We start from the raw sequence: 24132 nt of genomic DNA, 5'->3' as shown, positions 1-24132 counted from the left end.
AACCGCAAGATCATGACCTAAAGTTGAACCCTTAACCCACTGAACCACCCAGGCGGCCCTCAACATGCAACTTTTATGAAACGTTGAGAATGTGTCACTTTGGGAGAATGTGTTCGTCCCTCTCCCCCCCCCCCCCCCCCCCAGGCTCATGCTCATTTGTGTACGTGCTGGTGTATAAGGGCGTGTGCTATGGGCATGAGGTTAGGAGGGGTTGCTGGATCTGCTCCCTCTTCACCTGCCCAAACTCTGGTGGTGCCCACTGGGTGTGGTGGGGCCTGGTGGGGGCTCTTCCTCTTCCCTGACTCACACTGGTTTAGCTTGTCCCTCCCCTCCTCTGAGCCTCCTTGAGCCTGGTTCAAGGTCTTACCAGTGGTGTGCCGGGGCCAGCTCTGACCGGTTTGCAGAACCAATCGTGCAAATCTCTTCCTAACTCAGGAGCTCAGGGATGATGCCACATCGGCATCTTGAAATCAGCCATGGTAGGAATATTTCCATCGCGGGAAGTCAGCAAATGATACAAATCAGACACCCATCCACCCCCCCCACCCCCCCGCTCCAAAAACGTGTAAAACACCAGCACACCACGGGTCCTGCCTGCTGTTGTAACAACCCACTAGCCCCTGGGAGGCCTTTGGCATCATACTTCTCTGCACAAAAGTCCTGTGAGATATTCATCATCATCTCCATTTCATATCCAGGGTTTGCGATTTACATGATTTGACTCTAGGTCTCCACTCAGCACACTGGGCTGTGCACCTCAATAAACAGAACCATGCCAACTGAGAGGGCTGACCGAGTTGTTAAAGATCATCGATCATCTAATCCCTCCAGTCAGTATGCAGGGAAACTGAGCTCAGAGAGGCTCACTGTGGCAGGGGCTTCCTCTGCGAATCCTGCCTGACGTAGAAGCTGCCGTCTCCCCACCAGTCTCCTAGGCCCCCATGACACTGATGTCCACAGCAAAGCCAAGGTCACTGTCACCTGATGTTCTACACGCGTGGCTGAGGTTTGGGAAACTTTGTGCGCAGATCTTGACATTGGGTGCAAGTTATATTTTGTTTTGCTTGATTTGACCCAGTGTTCAAGACCCTCAAAAGCATTTTAAATCTTGCTTGGGTCATTGGTAGTATGTCTCTCTCATGACGTGTCACCTGCTGCTTTGATCACGGCACCTTCGCTGGAGGAACTGGGGTTAAACTTTCAGAAAGGATAAGCAAGACAGAGCTTTGTGGCCCAATAATGGAGATTCTTATCCTGTTTGACGGAGGTTCTGGCAGCCATATACTTTGGAAAGCAGGTTCCTCCCCGGCCCTCCCGTTCCCACCCATGCTTTTCCTGCCCCACGATCCAGAGAATCTGGATTTTTGTCCAGTGAACAGCAGCACTTTGTCAGACGCCCACTGAGGCCCGCGCTGTGCACCTTGCCCTTGACACAGTCTTCCTTTTAGAAAGAGGGATCCTCCCCCCCACCCCTGCCCTAAGAGACCACCCCCCCCCCCAGAGACGCCCCTCCAGGATTCCCTTTTCCAGACAGCAGGGATTCCCCCAGCCATTAGACGTGGATCTCCCGTTTCGGGAGGGCGGCCCTGCCCCTCAAAGTCCCGGGGCCGGGCAGAGAGACCTACACCCGCCGCGCAGGACAGCGGACACCACCGGCTTCTCCGCAGATTCCAGGAGCCGCCCTTCTTCAGGGGACCCCCACTCCCGTACCTCGGGCGAGAGACTCTTGCGCTTCCCTCCACCCCGCGGGGAGATGCAGAGACTCCCCGGTCTCCGCCGCGTCCCCCCATCCCCGCCTCTCCACGCCCGGGGGGCTTTCACGTTCCGCGGCGGGCGCGGCGACAGGTGAGCTCTCACCTGGGGCGGGTGGGACGGGAGGATGGAGGCGGGGCGGGGCGGGGGCGGGCCCCGGGCGGCGGCCCCACCCGCGACGGGGGCGGGGCGAGGCCGGCGGGGCCAATGGGGCGGGGGGCTCACCGCCCGGGGGGGGGGCCTCCAGCGTCGCTCCCTCCCCCACCCCCGCTCCGCCCCGCCCGGGTTTAAAGCCCCACGGGCGGCTGGTGGCGGCGCTGCGAGCGCTGAGCGGCGCGAGGAGATGCGACAGGGCGCCGCGCCGCCGGCACCATGCGCCCCCCGCCCGCGCTGGCCCTGGCCGCGCTCTGCCTGCTGGCGCTGCCCGCCGCCGCCGCCGCCTACTTCGGGTCAGTGCCCGCCGCGCCCCTGGCCCGCGTCCCCGGCCCGCCGGCCTCCCCCTCCTCCGGCTAGAGCGGGGCCAACTTTTGCCTCCCGCTGGTCCCGGCCGCGGTGGGAACCTCGAACTCAGACCTTAGCCCCCGGCGGGCCCCGGTCCCGGCCGGCTGTCGGAATTCGCGCCCCGAGCTCGGTCTCTGGCTTCCCCCCCCTTCCCTGCTCAGGCCCCGATCGCACCTTCTGGTGTCCCACTCTCCGTCCTCTTCGCCGCCGCTCTTCCCACCCCGCCCTGTCCGAGACCACATCCAGCCCGCTGCGCGCGGTCTCGGACCCCCGCCCGAGCTCCCGGACTCTGCACAGGTTTCGGACCCCGGCCCCATCTGTCCCGCGCACCCAGTCCCTGCGGGTCCAGGCGTCCCTCCCGCGCGCTCTGATGCCCTCCCTGGATCCTCACTCTGTGCCCTGTCTGCTTGTAACCTGGTCTCCGTCCAGCCACAGTCCTCGCCTCGGGCTCTCTCTCCACCCTCTCTCTGCCCTTCCCCCTGCAGAATGGAGACCCTGCGGGCTGCGTGGCTGGGCGGGGTGGGGTGTTACCCCGGCCGGGGGAGGGGATCGCGCGGATCCCGGGGGGGGGGGGGGGGGGACGCGGACCTGCGGACCCCGGGGAGTGTCAGCTGGAGATGCAGGAGGGAACCTTCCGCTAGGGAAGCCCAACCAAATCTCAGCCCCGGCGTCGGGTGAATTCCGGGGAGAACGACCGAGCGTCAGAAGGGAGGAGGCGTACGTGATTGGAAAAGGAGGATCAGAGTTGGGGAGACACCTGGGGAGAGAGCCGTGGGAGCAGCGGCTGAATGCAGTGCGAGTTACAGGGCAATTGTCCCTTCTCTCTGACCCTCCTTCTCTGACCCAGGGACCTGGGTGGGAGGTGGGGTCGTGGCTGCCAAGGCGCTTCCCTGACCTCCACCCACAGCTCGCTCCAAATGTGTACAGTCTGTGACTTTAATCTTGTCACTTTTTGTGATCTTCACTCCAAATCAGGATGAGGTTTACAGTCCGACTAAGGCGAAGGCAATGAAACACCAAGCCAGTGACCTGCCAGACTGTTCTTAAGGACCTGCCAGAGAGGGCGAGTAAGGATCTGAGAAGTCCCTGCACAGGCCCATCTAAGGGCTGTGGGCTAATTTCCGGGTCATGACCCCTGGTTAAAACGTGCCTTGGCTGTGAGCAGGGGGCCTCTCCTGAAATATAATGGGTGGGGGTAGGCAGGTCAGCCCAGACCCTAGGTCTGAGCTCAGGCTTGCTGGTGACCTGGGAAGACCAGTCTCTGGGCCTCAGTGACCTCATTTGTACAAAGAAGGGGCTGAACTGGATAGAACTGAGCTCTATTTCCGCACTGAGAACAGTGTACCAACCTGTATGCCAATGACTTCAGGCTTGAAGGCACAGTTGTTGCCTCAGCAGGCAGGATATAATCCTGCTACTTGCTAGCTGTGTGCTCTTGGCCAAGTCACTTAACCTCTCTGTGTTTCGGTTTCTCATCTGTAAAATGAGAAGAGTGCCTATTTTGTATGAGCATTCTGTGCATTAGTACATGTAAAGCACCTAGGACAGTATCTGGCACATAGTAAATGCTCAACTAATGCCAGCAATTATTATTAGTATAGAGATTGGGCATAGTCTCTTGATATCCCGGCCCTGACAGGGGTTTCTGAGCCGGGATGGAGAACAGGAGGACGAATGTCCCTGCATCCTCTTGGACCCCAGCTCATTCCCACAATTGTTTGTCTGGGTTTGGGGGTCGGAGATGGGGCGAGGGCCAGATGGGGTGAGAGGAGAGGGACTCCAGGAGACCTGGACCAGCCTGGCTGGTGTGGTTTGAAAGGGAAAGGAGTTTGTAGCAGTGCACAGGGGTAGAATTTGAGACTTGTGAGCGGGGGGGGGGGGGGGGGGTGCCTTGGAAATTGGGGTAGGAGGGGATGGTTGATTAGGCCTGGGTTAGGGTTGAGAGGGATCATGTGAGTATTGGAGCCATTTCTTCCAGGTCATGAACCCAACTAGGCAAAGCTGACCAAATAGACTCAAGCCCCCACCACCCCAGTGTGGGGAACTGGACAAATAGAGAATAAGCTAAAACTGAGGCTTTGCCCTATTATGTGTTTAGTCTCAGAGACTGGACAGGATTCAGCCTGAGTTCCCACTGAGGAAGCCCTAGTGTGACTCAGTCAGGCCAGATTTTCCAGCTTCCCATCAGAATTTGCTCTCTGGAAGGAACCTGGTATCAGTCATCCACACCATAGTGAGAATGAGAGGCAATCCACTTCTCCTTTCTCCAGGTCATTTGCATTTGAAATCTCATTTCTGATTATAAGATGAAGTGTTTGGGCATTTGATAAAAGGAAATTCAGGGGCGCCTGGGTGGCTCAGTTGGTTAAGCGGCCGACTCTCGATTTCAGCTCAGGTCATGATCTCATGGTTTGTGAGTGCGAGCCCCATGTTGGGCTCTGCAATGAGAGCACAGAGCCTGTTTGGGATTCTCTGTTTCCCTCTCTCTCTGCCCCACCCCAGCTTGCTCTCTCTATCTCTCTCTCAAAATAAATAAACATTAAAAAAAAGAAAAAGAAAAAGAAAATTCAAACATCAGGAGGGCAGGTGAGGCCAATCTTCTTGGGGTCTTTGAAATCATAGAATCATAGATTTAAGAGTTGAAAGTGTCCCAGAAGCATCTGGGGTCCAACTCCCTGTTTCAAACAGGTCATGTATTATTATTTCCATTTTTCAAATGAGGCAGCCATCATCCCCCAAACCACAGTAAGCCAGCAATTGCTTCTGGGGCTTTTGTATGAACCCAGAGCTGAATTGTGGTCATGCTGATAATGCCCTAATAACTAGTGTTTCAGTTTACAAATCACTTTCTCATACGGCCTCTCTCTCTCTCATCTGATTCCCAGAGCCATTCTAAAGGTATACAGGATGCTGTAAATAGTTCCCTAGAGGAAACCGAAGGCCAGGAAAGTTTAGTGATTCACCCTATGTCACACAGCAGGATAGAGGCAGGATAGACACCAGGTTCTGCCTCCAGTCTGGGCTCTTCGCCCTCCAAGCAAGAGTCTCCAGAGCTAATACTGTGTGACCATCCAGGGGAATGGCAGCCACAAGGAGCTGGAGGGGGTAAGGGGTGGAGGGCAGCCCCCTCCCCTGCTTGGTCACTTAGGTCACTGCCTCCAAGGTCTATGGCACCTGGAGGTCCTAGATTTCCTAATTCTTTAAAAATTTTTTAACGTTTATTTAATTTTGAGAGACAGAGGCAGAGCACGAGCAGGGGAGGGGCAGAGAGAGAGAGGGGGACACAGAATCCGAAGCAGGCTCCAGGCTCTGAGCTGTCAGCACAGAGCCCGACGTAGGGCTCGAGCTCACAGACCGTGAGATCATGACCTGAGCTGAAGTCGGATGCTTAACCTACTGAGCCACCCAGGCGCCGTGTGGTTCCCTAACTCTAATGGGCTGAACCTGGCCTGGAAGTCTAGGATGACTCAAGAGCTTCTATGTCGGCTTGGATGGCTTGGAAATTCTGCAAATATTAACTTGTGTGGTGTTTTATAAATGAACATGCACTGTATCATGTGAAAAGTGGCTTTGTAAGTAGAGGTAGTTCCTGTGGATACACCTTTTCAAATCCTGGTAGACTTTGGGGGTGCTTTTAAAATGTGTGATCTCTGCATTACTTGGGTTTCTTTCCTCTCTAGGGATGATACAGAGAAGTTTATGAAAGCACAGGCTTTGGAATCAGCTAGACCTGAGTTTAAATCCCAGCCTCCTGTCTTGCTAGCTGTATGACTCTGGGTGAATGTCTTAACCTTGCTGAGCTATGGGTGATACAATACCTACCTTAAAGACTGATGCAAGGCTTAATTGAGACGATGAATGAAAGGGCCTGATTGGGTGCCTGTACAGGCTCACTTTGGGTGGTGGCTGGCCCTCTAACCATCTTCTTGGGTTGTAGAGGTGTCATCATTGTTAAGAGGCAAGACACAAACTTAACCCCCCCCCCCCCCATCAACATTACATACAGTAAAATGCAAGCATCCTAAGTGCACAGTTTGGGTTCTAACAGATGTATACCCCGTGTGCCCACCCCCACAACTACTAAATGGAACATTTCCATCAGCCCAAAGGATCCCTAGGCTCCTTTGCAATCAACCCTCCCCCACAAGCCTCAGACCATCACTTCTTTGCTTCTTGTCCTTATAGATTCGTGTTGCCCGTTGAAGTTCATACAAGTGGAATCATACGGGGTATAGCTTTTGTGTCTGAATTCTTTTGCTTACAATAATGTTTTTGAGATTCACCCATGTTAGGCATATCAGTAGGACATCCCCCCCCTTTTTTTTAATCACTGAGTAGTATTCCACTGTATGGATATACTATAATTTGTTTATCCATTTACCAGCTGAGAGACATTGGTATTGTTTCCAGCTTGGGGCTATTCCAAATGCTGTAAGCGTTTGTGTACATGTAAGTATGCGGGTGTATGTTTTTATTTCTCTTGGATAAATACCTAGGGCCTGATTGTTGGGTCGTATGGTATGCCTGTGTTTAACTTTATAAGAAACAGCCAAATAGTATTCCAAAGTGACGATACTGTTTCACACAGTAATGTATGAGAGTTCCGATTACTCCATACTCTTGTCAGCTATTGTTCATCTTTTAAAAAAATTTTTTAAATGTTTATTTACTTAGTTTGAGGTGGGGAAGGGCAGAGAGAGAGGGGGAGAGAGAATCCCAAGCAGGCTCTGAACTGTCAACGCAGAGCCCGACATGGGGCTCGAACTCACAAACCGCGAGACCCTGACCGGAGCCGAAACCAAGAGTTGGACGCTTAACAGACTGAACCACCCAGGCGCCTCCCTGTCCATCTTAATTTTGGCCGTTTTAGTGGATAGGTACTTACTGCTATCACATTGTGGTCTTAATTTGCATTTTCCCACTGATGAATGGTGTATTGCACATTTTTTCATGTACATGGTAATCATTTGGCTATCTTTTTCATTGGGTAATTTGTCTTTTTATTATTGATTTGTAAGAGTTCTTTGTATATTTTGGATACAGGTCCTTGGTCAGAAAGTATCGGCAATATTTCATCCCTATCTGTGGCTTGCCTTTTTCTTTTCTTTCTTTTTTTAATATATTTTATAATGTTTATTTATTTTTGAGACAGAGACAGAGCATGAATGGGGGAGGGTCAGAGAGAGGGAGACACAGAATCTGAAGCAGGCTCCAGGCTCCAAGCTGTCTGCACAGAGCCCGACGCGGGGCTCGAACCCACAGACCGTGAGACCATGACCTGAGCCGAAGTCGGAGGCTCAACCGACTGAGCCACCCAGGCGCCCCTGCCTTTTTATTTTCTTAGGAAGAATATAAGTTCTTAATTTTGAGGAAGTACAATTTTCATCTTCTTATGTGCTTTGTGCTTTTTTCGTGTCCTATCCACGAGATGTCTGTCTACTCAGAGGCTATAAACGTTTCGTCTTATATTTTCTTCTAGAAACTTCATAGTTTAAGCTCTTAACACTTAGGTCTATTGTTTCTTTCTTTTTTCCTTTTTTTTTGGGAGGGGGCACAAGTGAGCAAGGGGCAGAGAGAGACAGAGACAGAGAGGGAGAGATAGAGAAATGGGGGTCACCTGAAGTGGGGCCCGAGCTCACCTGATGAGGGACTCAAACTCATGAACTGTGAGATCATGACCTGAGCCAAAGTCAGAAGCTTAACCAACTGAGCCACCTCTGTTGTCACTTTTTGGTACATATTAATTGATTCAATATATGAGGTCCTATTTCTGGGCTCTCTATTCCATTCCATTAATCTATATATTTATCCTTATGCCAATACCATATAGTCTTGATTATAGTAGCTGTGTAGTAGGTGTTGAAGCCAAGTTCTCTCTTTTTAAAGTTGTTTTGGCTATTCTCGGTCCTTTGCATTTCCACATAAATTTTGAATACACTTTTTAAGTTTATTTATTTTGAGAGAGAGTGCAAGCTTGAGTGGGGGAAGGGCAGAGAGAGGGGGAGAGAAAGAATCCCAAGCAGGCTCCGCATCATCAGCACAGAGCCTGACACAGGGCTCGAACCCACAAACTGTGAGATCATGACCGAGCCGAAATCAAGAGTCGGATGCTTAACTGACTGAGCGACCCAGGCGCCCCTCCACATAAATTTTGGAATCAGCTTGTCAGTATCTATAGGAAAGCCCGCTGGGATTTTGTCTGGGATTGCCCTGAACCTATAAATCAATTTATAGAAAGAATTGATCTTCTAACAATATTGAATTTGCTGATTTATAAACAGGCGTATCTCTTTATCGGGGGCTTTTAAATTGTATTGCAGCAATATTTTGCAATTTTCAGTACGCAGGTCTTGCGAATAATTTAAAAAGATGTATTCCTACGTGTTTTATATATTTGGATGGTATTGTTTTCATTTGAAAACATTTTTAGAAGTTGATTGGGTCCTGAGGAAAACAGGGTTGGAAGGAAGAAAGGGTAGAAGAAATTTTACTGCTTTGGGGTGTTGGATTGAAAGGCAAACATCACTGATAAGAATCATTGTGTTTGGGGAAGGAATTTAGGCCGGCTTCTCCCTGGCTAAGCTGTAACCCCTCCCAACCCCCCCCCCCCCCCAGAAGTTGGGCTGTGCCGTTGGGCTCAGGGTCAAACCAGCCTCCTCATGGATAGTGATGGATTTTCTAAGGCTCAGGAGGGCAGGCAAGGCAGGGGGACTCCTGGGCTGGAACCCCCTAAGGAAGAGAGCCTGGTGCCTTTAGGATTCTGTGATCAGGTAGAAGTTGGGCTCGGGAGGAGGTGGGCCGGGTGCTGTGAAGGTGAACCCCACCGTGGCATCAGTCTAAGCAGGGAGAGAGGCAGCCCAAGGCCCTACTACAGCATAAGGAGCACTGGACTTGGAGTCACACAGATTGAATTCCAATCTTCCATCCAACCATTCATTAACTGTGACCCAGGGCAAGTCAGTTAACTGTTCTAACCTCAGTTTTCTCATCTATAAAATGGGCGAATCCTTACCTTGCAGGGTTATTGTAACAGTTAAATGAGCATATATAAAAGTGCTGAAATGCTGTCTATGTATGAGGAGTTCAAGAAATCGAGCAATCTGGTCTTAGAGCCTCCCAAGTTAAGGAGCCTCTTCGGTTCCTTTCTCCCTTCATCTTTGCCCTCGTCATTGTATAATGTGAATCCTTTCTGTGCTCAGCATTTTATGTGCACGATCTCATTTAACCGCTGTGACGTCCCAGGAGGTGGCGCTGGAATAATTATCTTCATATAGGTGAGTGGGGAACAAAGCTCGGAGAGGCCAAGTGCCTTGCCCAAAGTCGCCTGGCACCAGAACTGGAACTCTAGCTTGTCAGAATCCAGAGCCAACCTCGTCCTCCCTGCCTCATGTTGACCTGGGGCTTGACGGGGTCTGCCTCCCTCTGGGTGGTTCTGACCCTTGAGGCCCTCCTTTCCATCACCCATACCCTTCGTCTGGCATATGCCCTGGGCATCTCTTGCACTGCGTGTCTTAAACTCTCGTTTTGTTGTCCGTTTTCTTTTCCACGTGCTTGTGTCTTCAACTCACGCATAGCTCCCTTTAGGCAAGGTCTTGGGGGCCCTGTTTTTGGCTGAGTCTCCCACAGTTCCTGGCGTTGCCTCATGGTGTTCAGTGAAAGTCCAAATGGGCAGCCCCTCTCCCTTTCGCTGGCCCTTCCTCTCCCCCAGAACCTTCCTCTGCCCCATCATGTTTGCTCTTTCTTCTGCTTACACTTGACTCTCTTGAGCACACACTATTTGGTCATGACCTGGCCTCTGTCAGGATAGGAAGTAGAAACAAAGCAGAAAGCGATGAAGACCCAAGGGGGAGGGTGGAGAGTCTCAAAGAGCCAGAATATTCTTAAACCACCATGTTCAGAGTCCTGGAAATTATTTTCTTCCTTCCTTCCTTCCTTCCTTCCTTCCTTCCTTCCTTCCTTCCTCCCTTTCTTTCTTTCTTTCTTTCTTTCTTCTTTCTCTTTCTTTCTTTCTTTTCTTATTTCCTTCTGCTCTTTCTTTCTTTCTTTCTTTCTTTCTTTCTTTCTCCTTTTCTTTCCTTCCATAAACTCTATGCCCAATATGGGGCTTGTACGCACAACCCAGAGAGCAAGAGTTACATGCTCTATCCGCTGAGCCAGCCAGGTGCCCCCAGAGTCCTGGAAATTCTAGAGAGACTGGTTTTAGGGCGAGAGCAGAGAAGGTCTGCTTTCTTGACAGTTACATTCCCTTTAATGCCAGGTCATGTCAGAATTCAAGAATTTTTAATTATTAGAGAGACAATATAATGCATATGCCATGTCTAGGGCAGGACCCCATAATCAGACACTTTACTTTTTTGCAGAAAAACATCTGCATGTGGGGATAAATAAAGACCATAAATACTCTCATTTTGGTTCAGGTCAGGACTCGCTGCCATATGAATTCACCATAACTGCACCAAAGTTTGTAGTCGTCTGAGCTTTCTGGAGTTGGAATTGTGGATAAAAGCTTGTAACCTGTGGTAAACTTTTAGCACGTGTCACCTCTAGAGGTTGTGCCAGCGGAGTTCTATTTATTATTATTTTTTGAAATATAATTTATTGTCAAGTTGGCTAACACACAGTGTATACAGCGTGCTCTTGGTTTTGGGGGTAGATTCCCGTGATTCAGTGCTTACATATGATACCCAGCGCTCATCCCAACAAGCGCCCTCCTCAAAGCCCATCCCCCAGTCCCCCCCCCGCCCCCCATCAATCCTCAGTTTGTTCTCTGTATTGAAGAGTCTCTTACGGTTTGTCTCCCTCCCTCTCTGTTTGAAACTACTTTTTCCCCTTCCCTTCCCCCATGGTCTTCTGTTAAGTTTCTCAAGTTCCACATAGGAGTGAAAACATATGATATCTGTCTTTCTCTGACTGACTTATACCACCCAGTTCCATCCATGTTGTTGCAAATGGCAGGATTTCATTCTTTCTCATTGCCAAGTAGTATTCCATTGTATATATAAACCACATCTTTTTTTTTAAATTTTTTTAATGTCTTATTTATTCTTAAGAGACAGAGAGAGAGAGCAGGAGCAGGTGAGTGGCAGAGAGAGAGAGAGAGAGAGGGAGACACAGACTCGAAGCAGGCTCCAGGCTCTGAGCTGTCAGTACAGAGCCTGATGCGGGGCTCGAATTCACAGACTGTGAGACCATGACCTGAGCCAAAGTCGGACACTCAACCGACCGAGCCACCCAGGTGCCCCCATATCTTCTTTATCCATTCATCAGTTGATGGACATTTGGGCTCTTTCCATACTTGGGCTATTGTTAAAAGCGCTGCTATAAACATTGGGGTACATGTACCCCTATGCATCAGAAAGATTTGGGCCAATTCTTGTCTGGTCCTCACTGGGTATCAAAGGGAGGCTTCAGCTGCCTGGCACAACTCGTCCCCAGGAACTGAGGTTGAGAGGGAACAGACCGGCTCCCCCACTCTCCTCAGGGGCTGAGCCGGCAGCCAGAGGATTCGGGGTCCGACTGACCAAGGCTGGGGGGCCCTGAGATCCGGCTCTGGGGAGAGCACGCATCAGTGATCCGAGTCTGAGAGCCACGCCTTCCCAGTGCCTGCAGGGCCAAGCTTGGGAAGGTTGGGGTGTGGGGTGGCCCCTGCAGCTTTGGAGTGAGACCCAGGGAGGACAAGGGTGTGGGAGTGGGGGTGGGGCAGGCTGAGGGACAGCCTGGAGCTACACGCCCCACCTGGGGTTGGACATCTAAGGGATTTATGCGGCCTTCAGGTGTCTGAGGAGCACCCGCTTGGGGTAGAGGATCTGAGCTGGGGATGGGGGACCGCCGGGTATAAGAAACCAGGACCTCTGCCAACGGGCTTACAGTCTACTTGGAGAGACCTGTCTGCAGCTCTGAGGAGGAAGAAAAAAGTGTCAACCATGCAGAACTAAGGGTGTTATATTTGTAAAAGTGAGAGAAGACAAAGAAAGGGGATGGTTAGAGAGAGAGAGAGAGAGAGATGGGGCTGGCAAGTAAGGAGGGCTTCCTGGAGGAGGCAGATAAGCATTAGAGCATGCTGGTACTGGACGGGGCCTTAGGATCACCTTTCCTATTCCTTGCATTGTGAGTTAAGTGTTGAAAAGGGCCGTGACCATAAAAGAGTCCAGGGGATCCGGGAGGGCTTCTGGACTGGGAGAGGCGTCCCAGGCAGGGGTTACAGCGTGAAGGAGGGCTTGGAGCCATTCCAGCATGGAGCGGACTGTGGTAGCCAAGACTGGCTACCCTGAGGGGAGGGACCCCCCTGATACAGCCGTGGCTGGCCCTGAGTCCAGAACAGTCCAAGGTGGGAAGTTGTTCTGGTCCTGCCCCCGGGGGGGGGGGGGTCCCTGCTCTGTTCCCAAGGGACCCCCTTACACCTTCATCCCGAGCGCTGTCCTGACCACTCTGGGGTTCCCTGGGCACACTTAGGGAGTGGCTCCTTCACCAGGTCGGGAGGCTGCTGCTCCCCTTGGAGCTGAGAGGGGAGGTGTGGGGGTGTGGACCATCCCTGGGCCCTGTGGGGGGACAAATGGACATCTCTTCCTGGAGCAGGCTGCGAACAGTGGAACTCTCCTCCTCACACAGTGATCACGCGCAGGGCATTCCCCCAGGGGCCTGGCCCTTCCAGGGTGCCCAGCCTGGCCTGAGCCTGCCTGCCTGTCCGTGGGGCAGAGGGTGACCCCTCAAGAGCCTGCCAAGCTGGTTAGTTGGTCAACTACTATGGTTCAATAACTTGGCCAAAGTTACCCAACCCTGGAGGCAGGGTTTCATGGTGGGCAGATCTGGGTGGGGGCATTGCTCGCCCCAAGGAGAGACCCAACGACTACTTGCTTTTCCCTAAAGCCTCCATCCCATGTTCCCTAAACTGCTCCTCCCCTGGGTCAGGGCTGGGCCTGTGAACCCAAGAAGCTGGGGGAGCCTGTCTTAAAGCTTCTAGCACCCCTTTTCTCTACCCCTCTCTCTCCTTACTCCAGGCTTCCCCTTTCTCTTTAGCTTCTTCATGATCCCAGACCCTCTCCTTTGATCTTCCTTCTATCTAAAAAGTATGTTCTCAGGCACTAGCATTATATCAGACTCTCACACTTTAGTATGAATAGGCAGGCCACTTCTCTAAGCTTTATTTCTGATTTTTAGCCAAACAGAAACTGAGCATACATCTCTCCTCCCTTTAGCTGCCCAGGGGCTCAGAGGAGTCCTGGCCAGGTTGCCTTCCTTTCAAAGCAACCTGTCTTGTGTTCCTTTCATCCTAGACATTTGCTGCGGTGGTGACTGAGTTTTGCTTCCCTGAAGTGTTATGTTGAAACTGAAAGCAGAAACTGCCAGGCTTGACAGAAACAATCAGGAGACCCGGGGCACAGTCCTAGTGCCGCCATGAACCCAGTGGGCCACCTTGGACAATAAATATTACGTGAACTCCCAGGGCACCAGACAGAGCAAAGCAGAGACCTACACTTGGCAGACCCCTTGCCCTCCTGCCTGCCCCCAGAAGCCCCTGGAATACCTCCCAGGAGTCCTCAGGGCAGAACCTCTGGACCTGGGCCAGCTCAAAAGGCTTCTCCAGCCTTAAACCACAACGATTCAAATGGTGTGCATTTGCACCCAGGCAGGGAGCTGGGGGAGACATTCCTAATCTCAGCCCCTGAGGGGGTCCTCTGCACAAGGGGACCCTCCACGGCCACTGTGCCGCCTGCCCCATGCACACCAGGGATGAAGGTTCCCCCTTCCCAGCTCTGCCTGAGCCGGAGTGGAGAGGGAGAGAGAGTCAGGAGGAGGGGGAAGCATCTCCTCCGCAGATGTTGCACTGGCCAAGCTCTAAATACCCGAGATTGTTGAGATGCAAAGCGCGCTTGCTGAATGGGCTGCTTGCTGCCCACTTAGCTGTGAGCACACGTCTCCCCGATGCCACCCTCAGCGGGCAGCCGGGTCTGCGACTGTAAAACAGGAAGTGGAGCTGTTCTTGGAGAGACAAAGCCCACAGCTGGGCCAGGCTCTTTTCTGTCTGAGCCAGGGCTGGGCTGGGCTGGGAGACATGGCTCCGGGGATGAGCTTTAGCGGGGAGGTGGTGACCAGATTCGGTCCTCAGGGTGGGTTCACGCAGCTTGACCGGAAGTGGGGAGAGAAGCTTGGGTGTTGAAGGTACCCCCCCTTCTGCAGAAGGACTGTCAGAGCCCCTATGCCCTCTCTTCTTGGGCAGGCACTGCCCTCAGCAACCCTCCCCTACTGGGAAGAGATGGGTGGTGGAGAGCACAGGGTGGGGGTGGGGTGTGTGTGTGTGTGTGTGTGTGTGTGCGCGCGCGCGCGTGTAGGGGGATTTAGTCAGGGCTGGGAGCGGTGGGCTGAGATGTTTGGGATGAAAGCTCAAAGGGAACGCTTACCATGCAAATGGCCCTGCAGCGGAAGCCTGTTATCAGGAGCATCTAATGGGGTTTTGCAGGGCCAAGGCCAATGCTTCAGGCAGGGCAAAGCTTTCCTGGTTCCCAGGCAGCTGCCCACAGTTGGCATGGTCCCTGGTGCCAGGCACAGCTCCTGGCCCCTCCAGCGAAGGGTCCAGACAGGCTGGCATTACCTGGTGCCCTGGGAAGTGCCAGCTTTGTCCTATACTACCCACCCACTCAGTCACCCACATCCTGGAACCATCAAACTTCTCAACCAGAAACAGGGGTGGGGGTGGGGGGGGAAGAATGGAGCCTGGAGCACCCCCAAGTGATGGGAAATGCACTACAGCTGCCAGGTCTTCCCCAGCTAGCCAGGGGTGCTCCCTGGGAGCTTCTTCTGCCTCCTCCCCACCCCCCAGGCCTCCTACTACAGGCAGGACAGGACTGGCCAAGGTCAGGTTCTCACCCAGATGGAGCTAAGAGTTCTGATCCCTGAGCAGCTACTGATTGTTCCATGGGGAGCTGGGCTGGTTCAAAGCCTTCTTCTCCTTCTTCTGCTTCTTGGGGCCTTGGGAAATTCTGGAGTACTCCTGAGTGCAACCAAGTTCCTTCTAGACTGTGAGCTCCTCGAGGGCGGGAGCAGGTCCCAGCAGCCAGCTTGGCGCCTGGCACACAGCGAGTGCTCAAGAGTGCCACTTGCCTGGAGCTTACGGTGTTGGGCACTGTTCTAAGAGCTGTACAAAAATGAACTCATTTAATCCTCCTGACAACCCTGTGAGGTGGGTACTGTGGTTATCTGTATTTTATAGATGAGGCACAGAGAGGTGAAGTGCTTCGCCCAAGGTGGCACAACGAGTAAGAGACGGAAGTGGGACTGGAACCCAAGCAGTCTGGGCCGGTCATGGTCTCCCACTGGTCAGTGTGTATTTGTTAGTTGGGATGAGCTCAGGGGCAGAGTGGATGTGCCCAAGGTCACCAGTGAGTGTAGGCAGACTGGGACCAGGCCACCCAGGCCAGAACAGCTCTGGGGGCCTGAGATCCTTGGGTCCCTCTACTCCAGCAGGTGGTGGGTGACCGTTCCAGGGTGAGCTCCATTTCCTTTCTGGGGTTTAGTGGTGACTGGGGTCCTGCGGAAGGTAACTGAAAGCAGTTTCCTGGGACACTTTCTCCAAGTCCTGGGAGAACCTTCTTTTCCTTCCTTCAAGGTCATCCCCGATGGGGCAGCTTCAGCCAAAACTGTGGATGGGGTGAGCACTAGAGAGTGAAAGGAGGGCCAGGGCAGGAGGGGCCGGGGTGAGCAGAGGAGGCCTGGGTGTGGGGGGGTAGGTGAGATGAAGTCCCCAGGGGCACCCTTGACTTTTCCCACGCTGGGTGGAGACAGGGTGGCCCCGGGAGTAGCTGTGGATGCTCTGGAGTCAAAGCCAGGGACATCTTGTTGTGTAGGGGTGGGGGCTTGTGGCCTTATTATTACACTAAGGGCTTTGGGCTGAAGGTACAGAGAGCAGAGAGTCACAGGCGGGACGCAAAGAAGGGAGGAGAATGGAGTTGGCCACATGGGGTTGTTGCTTTCTTGACAAGAGAAGAGGCGCTGGAAGTCAGCCTTGAGGAGCCCGACTGGAAGCAGGAATGGGGGACACCAGCTGGGCTAAAGCAGATACAGCGGGGGGAGGGATGGTGTGGTCCCAGAGGGCTCAGGAACACGTGAATCAGGCAGAAGCCTGAAGGAACTCTTGTCCCACAGCCCAGAAGAGCAGCTAGCAACTTCACAACTTACTCAGCCCCTGCTCTTCAGCTCAGAACACTGACTACTTGTGTGGCTGATGGCATCTGACCTGACCACAGAGCAGTATCTTTATGAAAACAAATTTTGTCTGAATTCGTAAGACTGATGAGGCTCACTTGATCTCTTCCGGGTGTACGGCTTACTCTCATGGGGCCCGACTGACGTGTGGGCAATTAAGTTTTTGCAGAGAGGCGGGTGGGTGGGGTTCTCGGGCCTGGGGTGCCGGGGAATGCGGCTTCTTCAAGGGGAGGGGATCATGCCCACAGATCCTGAATCAGACTGGAGCCTGCAGTGCCTGGAATGCTCCTGAGGTCCGGGAAGAAGCCTTCCCTGGTAGCTGCCAAGGGAAGGGCATGTGGAGGATAGCTCACTAACACCACCGGAGGAAATACGGTGTTTTCCAAATTTGATGTCCTGGCACTGTCTCGTCCAAGGAAACAGAATCCCAGCTGCGACACAGAAAATAAATAAAAGGCAAACTGGGTCCTGGAAGACCTCCCAGCTGTCTTCCTAGGTCCTGTGGGGGTCCCCAAGGCAGTGCCAGAGAGCTTTCTCTGAGAGCAGCCCTGGGCAGACCAGGGCCCAGTGTGGCCTGAGGCCTCTATGCGGTTGGCTGCCTTTCCTGACCATTAATCGCTACTAAGTGTCATTACTGCTAATAAAATTAACCGACTTTATACTGGACTTCTGGGGCCATCAATCACAAGGCCTATTAAACGAAATTTTAAAAAATAGGTGCCTATGGATGGGGGAGAGGGTGTTTGCTGAGCCTGGCTCACAAGTGCAGGCGAGGCGATGCTGGTACTCCACAGCTGTCAGAAGGTCGTGATCAGTGACAGCATCCTTAGTTGGACAGCCAACTCCGGGCCTTGACACTGTACTACAGATAGGAGCATCTAAGGCAAGAACACAGCTGCCTGTAGGAAGACTCTGGGGCTAGGGCTGAAAAGCTCCCCAAATTCTCCCTCCTACTCTCACTTCTGCTTCCCTCTATGTGTTTGGTTCTTTCTTTTTCTCTCTCTTTGGGCCAGCTTCCTCTTTTTATCTCCTGAGTTACAGGCCCCATTGCCCAAAGAAAGGAAGAGAGAGAAAGCAACCGTATGCGCTCGTCATTCCAATTCCTAATTCCCAGAGAAAGGACTGATTGGCCCAGCTTCGGTCATGTGATTCCTCATTGGTCCAATCAGTAGGCCAGAGCAGCAAGGTCATGTGGTATGAAATGGCCGACCCCATGGTATCCATGTAGCTGGGAAGAAGCAGTGGGTAGCCAACTCAACAGATGTCTGCAAGCTAAAGGTCTTAGAGGAAGCACTCAAAAAGTGATAATAATATAGACTATATAGGATAAGATATAAGGTATCATATAGCTATAATGATACAATAGTATTGTTCTTAGAATGCCGTTTGAGACAGGCCTTGAAGGATGCACAGCCCCGTTGGTCCAAACTGCCATCACTCCCTGCTTGTTCTCTCACCTGTCAATCAGCTGCTACAAGGGAGGTCCCAATTTCCAACACACAGGAACAGTGTGAGCAGCTTTCCCGCACACCAGCACCTGCTGGTGAGGGGCTAGATGGCTCCCGCACACCAGCACCTGCTGTGAGGGGCTAGATGGCTCCTGCTCCCTTTGCACCCTTCACACTGGAAGCCAGTCAGGGTGGGGCCTCCTCCGCTAGAGCTGACATCTGGACCTGCCAAGGGTCAAGCTCTAAGGGTTTCCTGCCAGGCTGCAGGGAGGGGTTTGGGTGTAGACCTAGTGGGCCGGAAATTTACCCATTTGCCCCAAGATTAATGATTAACGGGTCCCTGCCCTCACCCTGTCTAGCAGGGGAGCCTAGGGCCAGGCTGGGCCAGGAGGAGCCTGATAGCATCTGTCTCTGCTCAGGGGTTTCGGAGATATGCTCCACACTGGGTTGGCTGCATCTGATGGATTTAGAATCTACGGGCACTTTCTGGGGGCACCTGGGGCCTGGCCAGATCCCACACTCTCCCTGGGGCAGTGTGGCATCCAGCCAGATGTCCTGGCTGGGTCAGGTGGCTCTAAACAGGAGAGCTGGGCCCTTGGTTCCATGCAGTATGTGCCTCTCTGACCAGCAGCTGGGCCAGGGCTTGCCTTGGCCGTGGTGTATAAGCAAGAGTGACAAGGGCCACATCCAAGCAGGAGCTTTAGGAGCCGTCACCTGGTTTCATTTTTGCTCATTATCTTGGCCATGAGGCTGGCGTGTTCCAGAAGGCAGCTGCTTCCTCTAGCCTGGGTCTGGAATGGTATATATTCTACCCATGCTGAGGACCACCAGGGTACAGGATAGGCAACAGGAGAACCGTCTCAGAGAGCTTCTGGGGAGAGTGAAAAGGAACTCTAATGTAGTCCCTGCCTTGCTGCTCATCTGCTGTACGGCTCGGGCTAGTCACTGCCTCCTCATAAAACTGTGTTTCCTTATGTGGACAAAGGGAAGACTCTGCCCAGGTTGGAGAATAAAGCACCTTGCAAGAGGAAGGAATCTTGAGAAACTCTAACCGGCAGAAAGGTGAACCAGAGTGTCCCAGGCACTGTGGTGGGCCCAGGAGGTAGAAAGGATCCTCTTTGCACTTCCCAGAGGAAAAAACCAAGGTTTCAAGGTTTACACAACTAAGAAGTGGCAGCCTGACTTCAGAATCCATGAACTTCAGATATAGTAGAACGGCAAGACTGGGGCTGACGGCCTGATGGAAATTCATCCAGCCATCGGCCAGTTTATCCATCCATCTGTTCCTTCCTTCCTCCTTCTTTCCTTCCTTCCTTCCTTCCTCCATCCATCCAGGTATTCCCTAAGGATCCCTTTGTAACAGGCACTGAGTGGCCAAATGGTTGAAGATCTGGGAATTATGGAAACAGGCTAGGTCGGCATGGGATTACATGGGCAGCAATATAAGGGAGAGAGGGATCTCAGAGAAGCTGCTGAGTGTTTGCCCAACATCTACCCCTGTCCGCCTGCCCCCTCTTAGGAATATGGCTCTACCCTCCAGGCAGCAGTCACGCTACATGCAGTTTTTTTCCCAAACTTTCCTGATCATAGAAGCCGCCCAAGATGTGTAGTAAATACAGATTCCCAGGCTGCGCCCCAGACCAATAGAGTCAGAATTGCCAATCGTGGATTCTGGGCATCTGTATTTTTAATAAGCACCCAGATGATTTTTATGATTGGGCCAAGTTGGGACATAGAGCAGAGACTTTGGCATCTGGAAAACTTGGGCACTAGACCCTGTTACAAGCACTTGGGTTTTCTACTCTGTGAAATGGGCACATACCCCATGGGGCTGGCCTGCCTCCCAGCAGGGTATAAATGAAGCCCCCTAGGAGGTCCCTTTCCTCTTGCTTGTCCCATGTCTTCCTTCCCCCCTTCCCCCATCATGTCCCCTGAGGGTCACTAGCTCCCTCTTTTGCTCTCTCTAGCCTGACCGGGCGGGAGGTCCTGACACCCTTCCCAGGGCTGGGCACCGCTGCGGCCCCAGCACAGAGCGGGGCCCACCTGAAGCCGTGTGACCTGCTGAAGCTGTCCCGCCGACAGAAACAGCTCTGCCGGAGGGAGCCCGGCCTGGCCGAGACCCTGCAGGACGCTGCTCACCTCAGCCTGCTCGAGTGCCAGTTTCAGTTCCGACATGAGCGCTGGAACTGCAGTCTGGAGGGGAGGACAGGCCTGCTCAAGAGAGGTAGTGGGGGTGCTGGGGAGGAGGGGCTGGGGGAGGGTGGGGGGGCTAGGGAGGACGAGGCTTGGGGAGGAGGGACAGCTGGGGACGAGGGGGGCTGGGAGGCTGGGGAGGACTGGAGAGGAGGAGGGCTGGGGAGGAGGAGGGCACTTGGGGAGAAAGGGGCTAGGGAGGAGGGGGCTGGGGGGCTGGGGACAAGGCCCCCATTCCTGCTCCCCTGGGCCCTGGGCCCAGGCCACGCTGCCCTTGTGAACCTAGCATAGTCCCAGTGAGAAGAGTCCTGGGAGTTAATGAGGCCCAGTCTTTCCCTCAGCTTGGGGGGAGTGGAGGAGCAGGGGAGATACAGGGAAAGAGGAGGCCCAGCCCATTCCTGGATCCTGGAGGACCCCACAGTTGAGCTGCGTGGCCCCCCAGTTCCCTCCCTCAGCCTCCTGCGCACACACACATGCACACACACGCAAAACAAGGTGCAAGAACATATAAGGGTGGAAGGCAGGGAATAGTTGGCCGAATACCCTGAGACAGGCCGGATTCAGGTGCTTACTCATGCCCGTGACTTTGTTCATCGCATCCGTTGGTCCACCGTTTCCTCCTCCCCTTCCATTCACACCCGGCCTTCTTCCCTCCTCGCTGCGTCCTCCCACCCCTCGTTCACTAAGTGTCCGGTGAGGCTCGCAGCGAGCCAGCCACGGTGCTGGATGCCGGAGGCACCGAGCTGCACGAGACCCCCTCTGCCCTTGGAGAGCTTACAGCCCACGGGGGAAACAGGTCATCATGTGACTCTGTCACCAAGTAGGAAGGGGCTTTTACAAAAAGGCAGCGATGGGGGCAGCTAGGTGGCTCAGTCTTAAGTGTCCGACGTCAGCTCAGATGGTGATCTTGCGGTTCGTGAGTTCGAGCCCCACATGGGCTCCGCACTGACCGTGCAGAGCCTGCTTGGGATTCTCTCTCTCTCTCTCTCTCTCTCTCGTCTCTCTCTCCCTCTCTCTCTGCCCCTCCCCTGCTCACACCTGTGCTCTCTCTCTCTCTCAAAATAAATAAATAAACTTAAAAGAAATAAGGCAGGGGCGCCTGGGTGGCGCAGTTGGTTAAGTGTCCAACTTCAGCCAGGTCACGATCTCGCGGTCCGTGGGTTCGAGCCCCGCGTCAGGCTCTGGGCTGATGGCTCAGAGCCTGGAGCCTGTTTCCGATTCTGTGTCTCCCTCTCTCTCTGCCCCTCCCCCGTTCATGCTCTGTCTCTCTCTGTCCCAAAAAAATAAATAAATGTTGAGAAAAAAAAAAAAAAGAAATAAGGCAGTGATAGTACATGGGAGGCCAGCTGCTGTCCGTGGTGGGGAAGGGCCTGGGACGGAGCTGCTGCTACTCCCCAAAGGGTGCTGCCAGCACCCAGGTGCGCTGGAGAGCAGGCGGGAGTGGGGGCAGGTTTGCGCCACGGCCCACAAGAACACGAGAGAAGTGACGGTCCCGGAAGGGCATGGGATGGTCAGTCTGGAACAAGTCACGCGGGAGACTCAGGGTCACTCCGTCATTAGGTCCGCTCCACGGTAGGTAGCAGAGAGCGACATTTCAGAGGCGTCCTGAAATGCAGGGAGCCCACAGAGCATATTTCAGGGGACCGGGGGCCTCAGAAATGGGTCCAGCTGGCTCACACGCGGCCTTCGGGTCGAGATCAGCGGTTTGGCCCCCGCTCTGCCTCTCACCAGGTGCCGAGTCGCTTCTCTTTGCATCTCAGCCTTCTCGTGTGTCCCGTAGAGTCAGGCGCTCCTGTCTGCCGCCCTGGGAGCCCGGGCATACGCTCCATAGTGAATTTGAAAGTTCCGTCGAAAGGGCAGCAGCTTGCAGCCCGAGTCTCAGGCGCGGGTGTCACAAGAGTGCCCCGGACCACGTCCTCAGGTCCATATGACCCTCGTCCGGCTTGTCACGCCCCCCCCCCCCCATCAGCTCTTCTGCCCTCAGAGGGTAAAGGGCAGCCTCTGACCCCCCTCTCTCCCCTCCCTCCCGGATCCCCCCCCCCCCCCCGGGTGCCCGGCCCAGGTTTCAAGGAGACGGCCTTCCTGTATGCAATGTCCTCCGCTGCCCTCACCCACACTCTGGCCCGGGCCTGCAGCGCCGGGCGCATGGAGCGCTGCACCTGTGATGATTCTCCGGGCCTGGAGAGCCGGCAGGCCTGGCAGTGGGGCGTGTGTGGCGACAACCTCAAGTACAGCACCAAGTTCCTGAGCAACTTCCTGGGGCCCAAGAGAGGAAGCAAAGACCTGAGGGCACGGGCGGACGCTCACAACACCCACGTGGGCATCAAGGTGAGCACATTGCCGGGAGGCCTGAAGCCTGGCCCCAGCCAGGGTGCAGGGCCAGGGAGCCGGGTCGGCAGGAGGCCTGCCTCTGCCGTGCCCCTCAGCGCACACGCAGAGCTGTCCCAGGAGGAACCTCACCCCTTCAACCAGCCACACCGGTACCAAGTAGCGGGAAGTAGGGAAGGGTGCTGGATGGCACGGCGGGCTGGGCGGCGGGTGGGAGCCAGGCTTGGGATGCGGCCGTGATGAGGCAGAAACCTGTTTGCAGAGGGGTCCCCGTGCCAGAGACTGTCCTTCCCGGACATCCTGGAAGCCAACGTCGTTTGAAAACTTTGATATCTTTTGCAACATCACCTCTTCCTCCACCTTACAGATGGGACGATCGAGGAGGCCTACAGAAGGGGAGGGACTTAGCAGAGGACACACAGTAGTGGGAGGACTGGAGGGTAAAAGGTGTCTAAGCCTACCGGGATGAGAGGCTGGGAGAGGCGAGGGTTCAAGCTCTCTAGCAAATGGAGTTCTGTGTCCTCATCACTGAGTCGGGGTAAACCAGGGCTGCCGCGTTCAGCTGTGCGGGTTTTCCACTCCACGAGAACTCTGGGCCAAGGGAGGGAGCTGGGGCTGAGATCCGGCCCACATTGCTCTCCGCCAGGCGGGCACGTTGGCCCAGCGGCAGGGTGGCCTCGAGCTACTTTGCACAAAGGTGGCGTGTGGGCTAGCCTGGGTCCCATTCACCCTCTTCCCTCCATCTCTTGCCCATCCTGCTGCCCCGCCCCCGACGGGGTCTACACTGGCCTACACCGGTGCCATGGCCCTGACCACGCCTGCATTCCCTCTCTCCTCGCAGGCAGTGAAGAGTGGCCTCAGGACCACATGTAAGTGCCACGGTGTGTCGGGCTCCTGTGCCGTGCGCACCTGCTGGAAGCAGCTCGCCCCGTTCCGCGAGACGGGCCAGGCGCTAAAACTGCGTTATGACTCAGCTGTCAAGGTGTCCAGTGCCACCAACGAGGCCTTGGGCCGCCTGGAGCTGTGGGCGCCCGCCCGGCCAGGCAGCCCCACCAAGGGCCCGGCCCCGCGGCCCGGGGACCTGGTCTATATGGAAGACTCGCCCAGTTTCTGCCGGCCCAGCAAGTACTCGCCCGGCACGGCGGGCAGGGTGTGCTCCCGGGAGGCCAGCTGCAGCAGCCTGTGCTGCGGGCGGGGCTACGACACCCAGAGCCGCCTGGTGGCCTTCTCCTGCCACTGCCAGGTGCAGTGGTGCTGCTACGTGGAGTGCCAGCAGTGCGTGCAGGAGGAGCTCATGTACACCTGCAAGCATTAGGCCTGCGGCCCGGTGTGCCAGGGGGGCGCTGCCAGGCCCCACGTGGAGGCCCCCCAGGCAGGCGCACGCGGCGTGCACCCCGAAGTCGGTGCCCGCGCGCGCGCACTCCTCTCCACTGGGCCCGGCAGCCCTTCCCTCCCCTGACACCCAGCAAAGAGAGGTTGTGGGGGGGGGGGGGGGACTGGAACTGAGGGTCCCCAACCACGTTGGAGCAGGAGAGCAGAGTAGGAAAGGATGCGGGGGGAATAAGGGAGACCAAAGGAGGAAGGACTGAGGGTTTTTTGAGGGGGGACCACCTCGCTGTCTCAGTTCCTCGGATGAGTGGCCTAGAGCCAGCCAGGCTGGGCCAGCAGGGCGCTGGGAGGCAGTGTCAGCATGTGGCTTTGCTGGGCTAGA

At 54.5% G+C, this 24132-nt stretch overlaps 1 protein-coding gene across 1 annotated transcript; it reads left to right on the top strand.

The window, feature by feature from the left end:
• The first annotated feature begins 2075 nt into the window (after positions 1-2075).
• WNT9B (Wnt family member 9B) lies at positions 2076-24132 on the top strand. Its single transcript, XM_086687589.1, has 4 exons — positions 2076-2201; positions 19868-20124; positions 22156-22421; positions 23263-24132. The coding sequence occupies exons 1-4, from the start codon at positions 2125-2127 to the stop codon at positions 23734-23736; spliced, it is 1074 nt and encodes a 357-aa protein (XP_086543715.1). The 5' UTR covers positions 2076-2124; the 3' UTR covers positions 23737-24132.

This window comes from Puma concolor, chromosome E1 (genome assembly GCF_028749965.1).
Source record: "Puma concolor isolate L17-30 chromosome E1, mPumCon1.1.hap2, whole genome shotgun sequence".
Taxonomy (NCBI): domain Eukaryota; kingdom Metazoa; phylum Chordata; class Mammalia; order Carnivora; family Felidae; genus Puma; species Puma concolor.
The sequence above is the reverse complement of the archived record's forward strand: the minus strand, read 5'-3'. Positions and strand labels throughout refer to the sequence as shown.

What these genes read in the sequence shown, in the direction of transcription:
- WNT9B (XM_086687589.1), top strand. Translation starts at nt 2,125, where the DNA reads ATGCGCCCCCCGCCCGCGCTGGCCCTGGCCGCGCTCTGCCTGCTGGCG. An exon ending in GCCGCCGCCGCCTACTTCGG is followed by an intron (nt 2,202 to 19,867) that starts GTCAGTGCCCGC and finishes TGCTCTCTCTAG; the next exon opens with CCTGACCGGGCGGGAGGTCC. An exon ending in GACAGGCCTGCTCAAGAGAG is followed by an intron (nt 20,125 to 22,155) that starts GTAGTGGGGGTG and finishes TGCCCGGCCCAG; the next exon opens with GTTTCAAGGAGACGGCCTTC.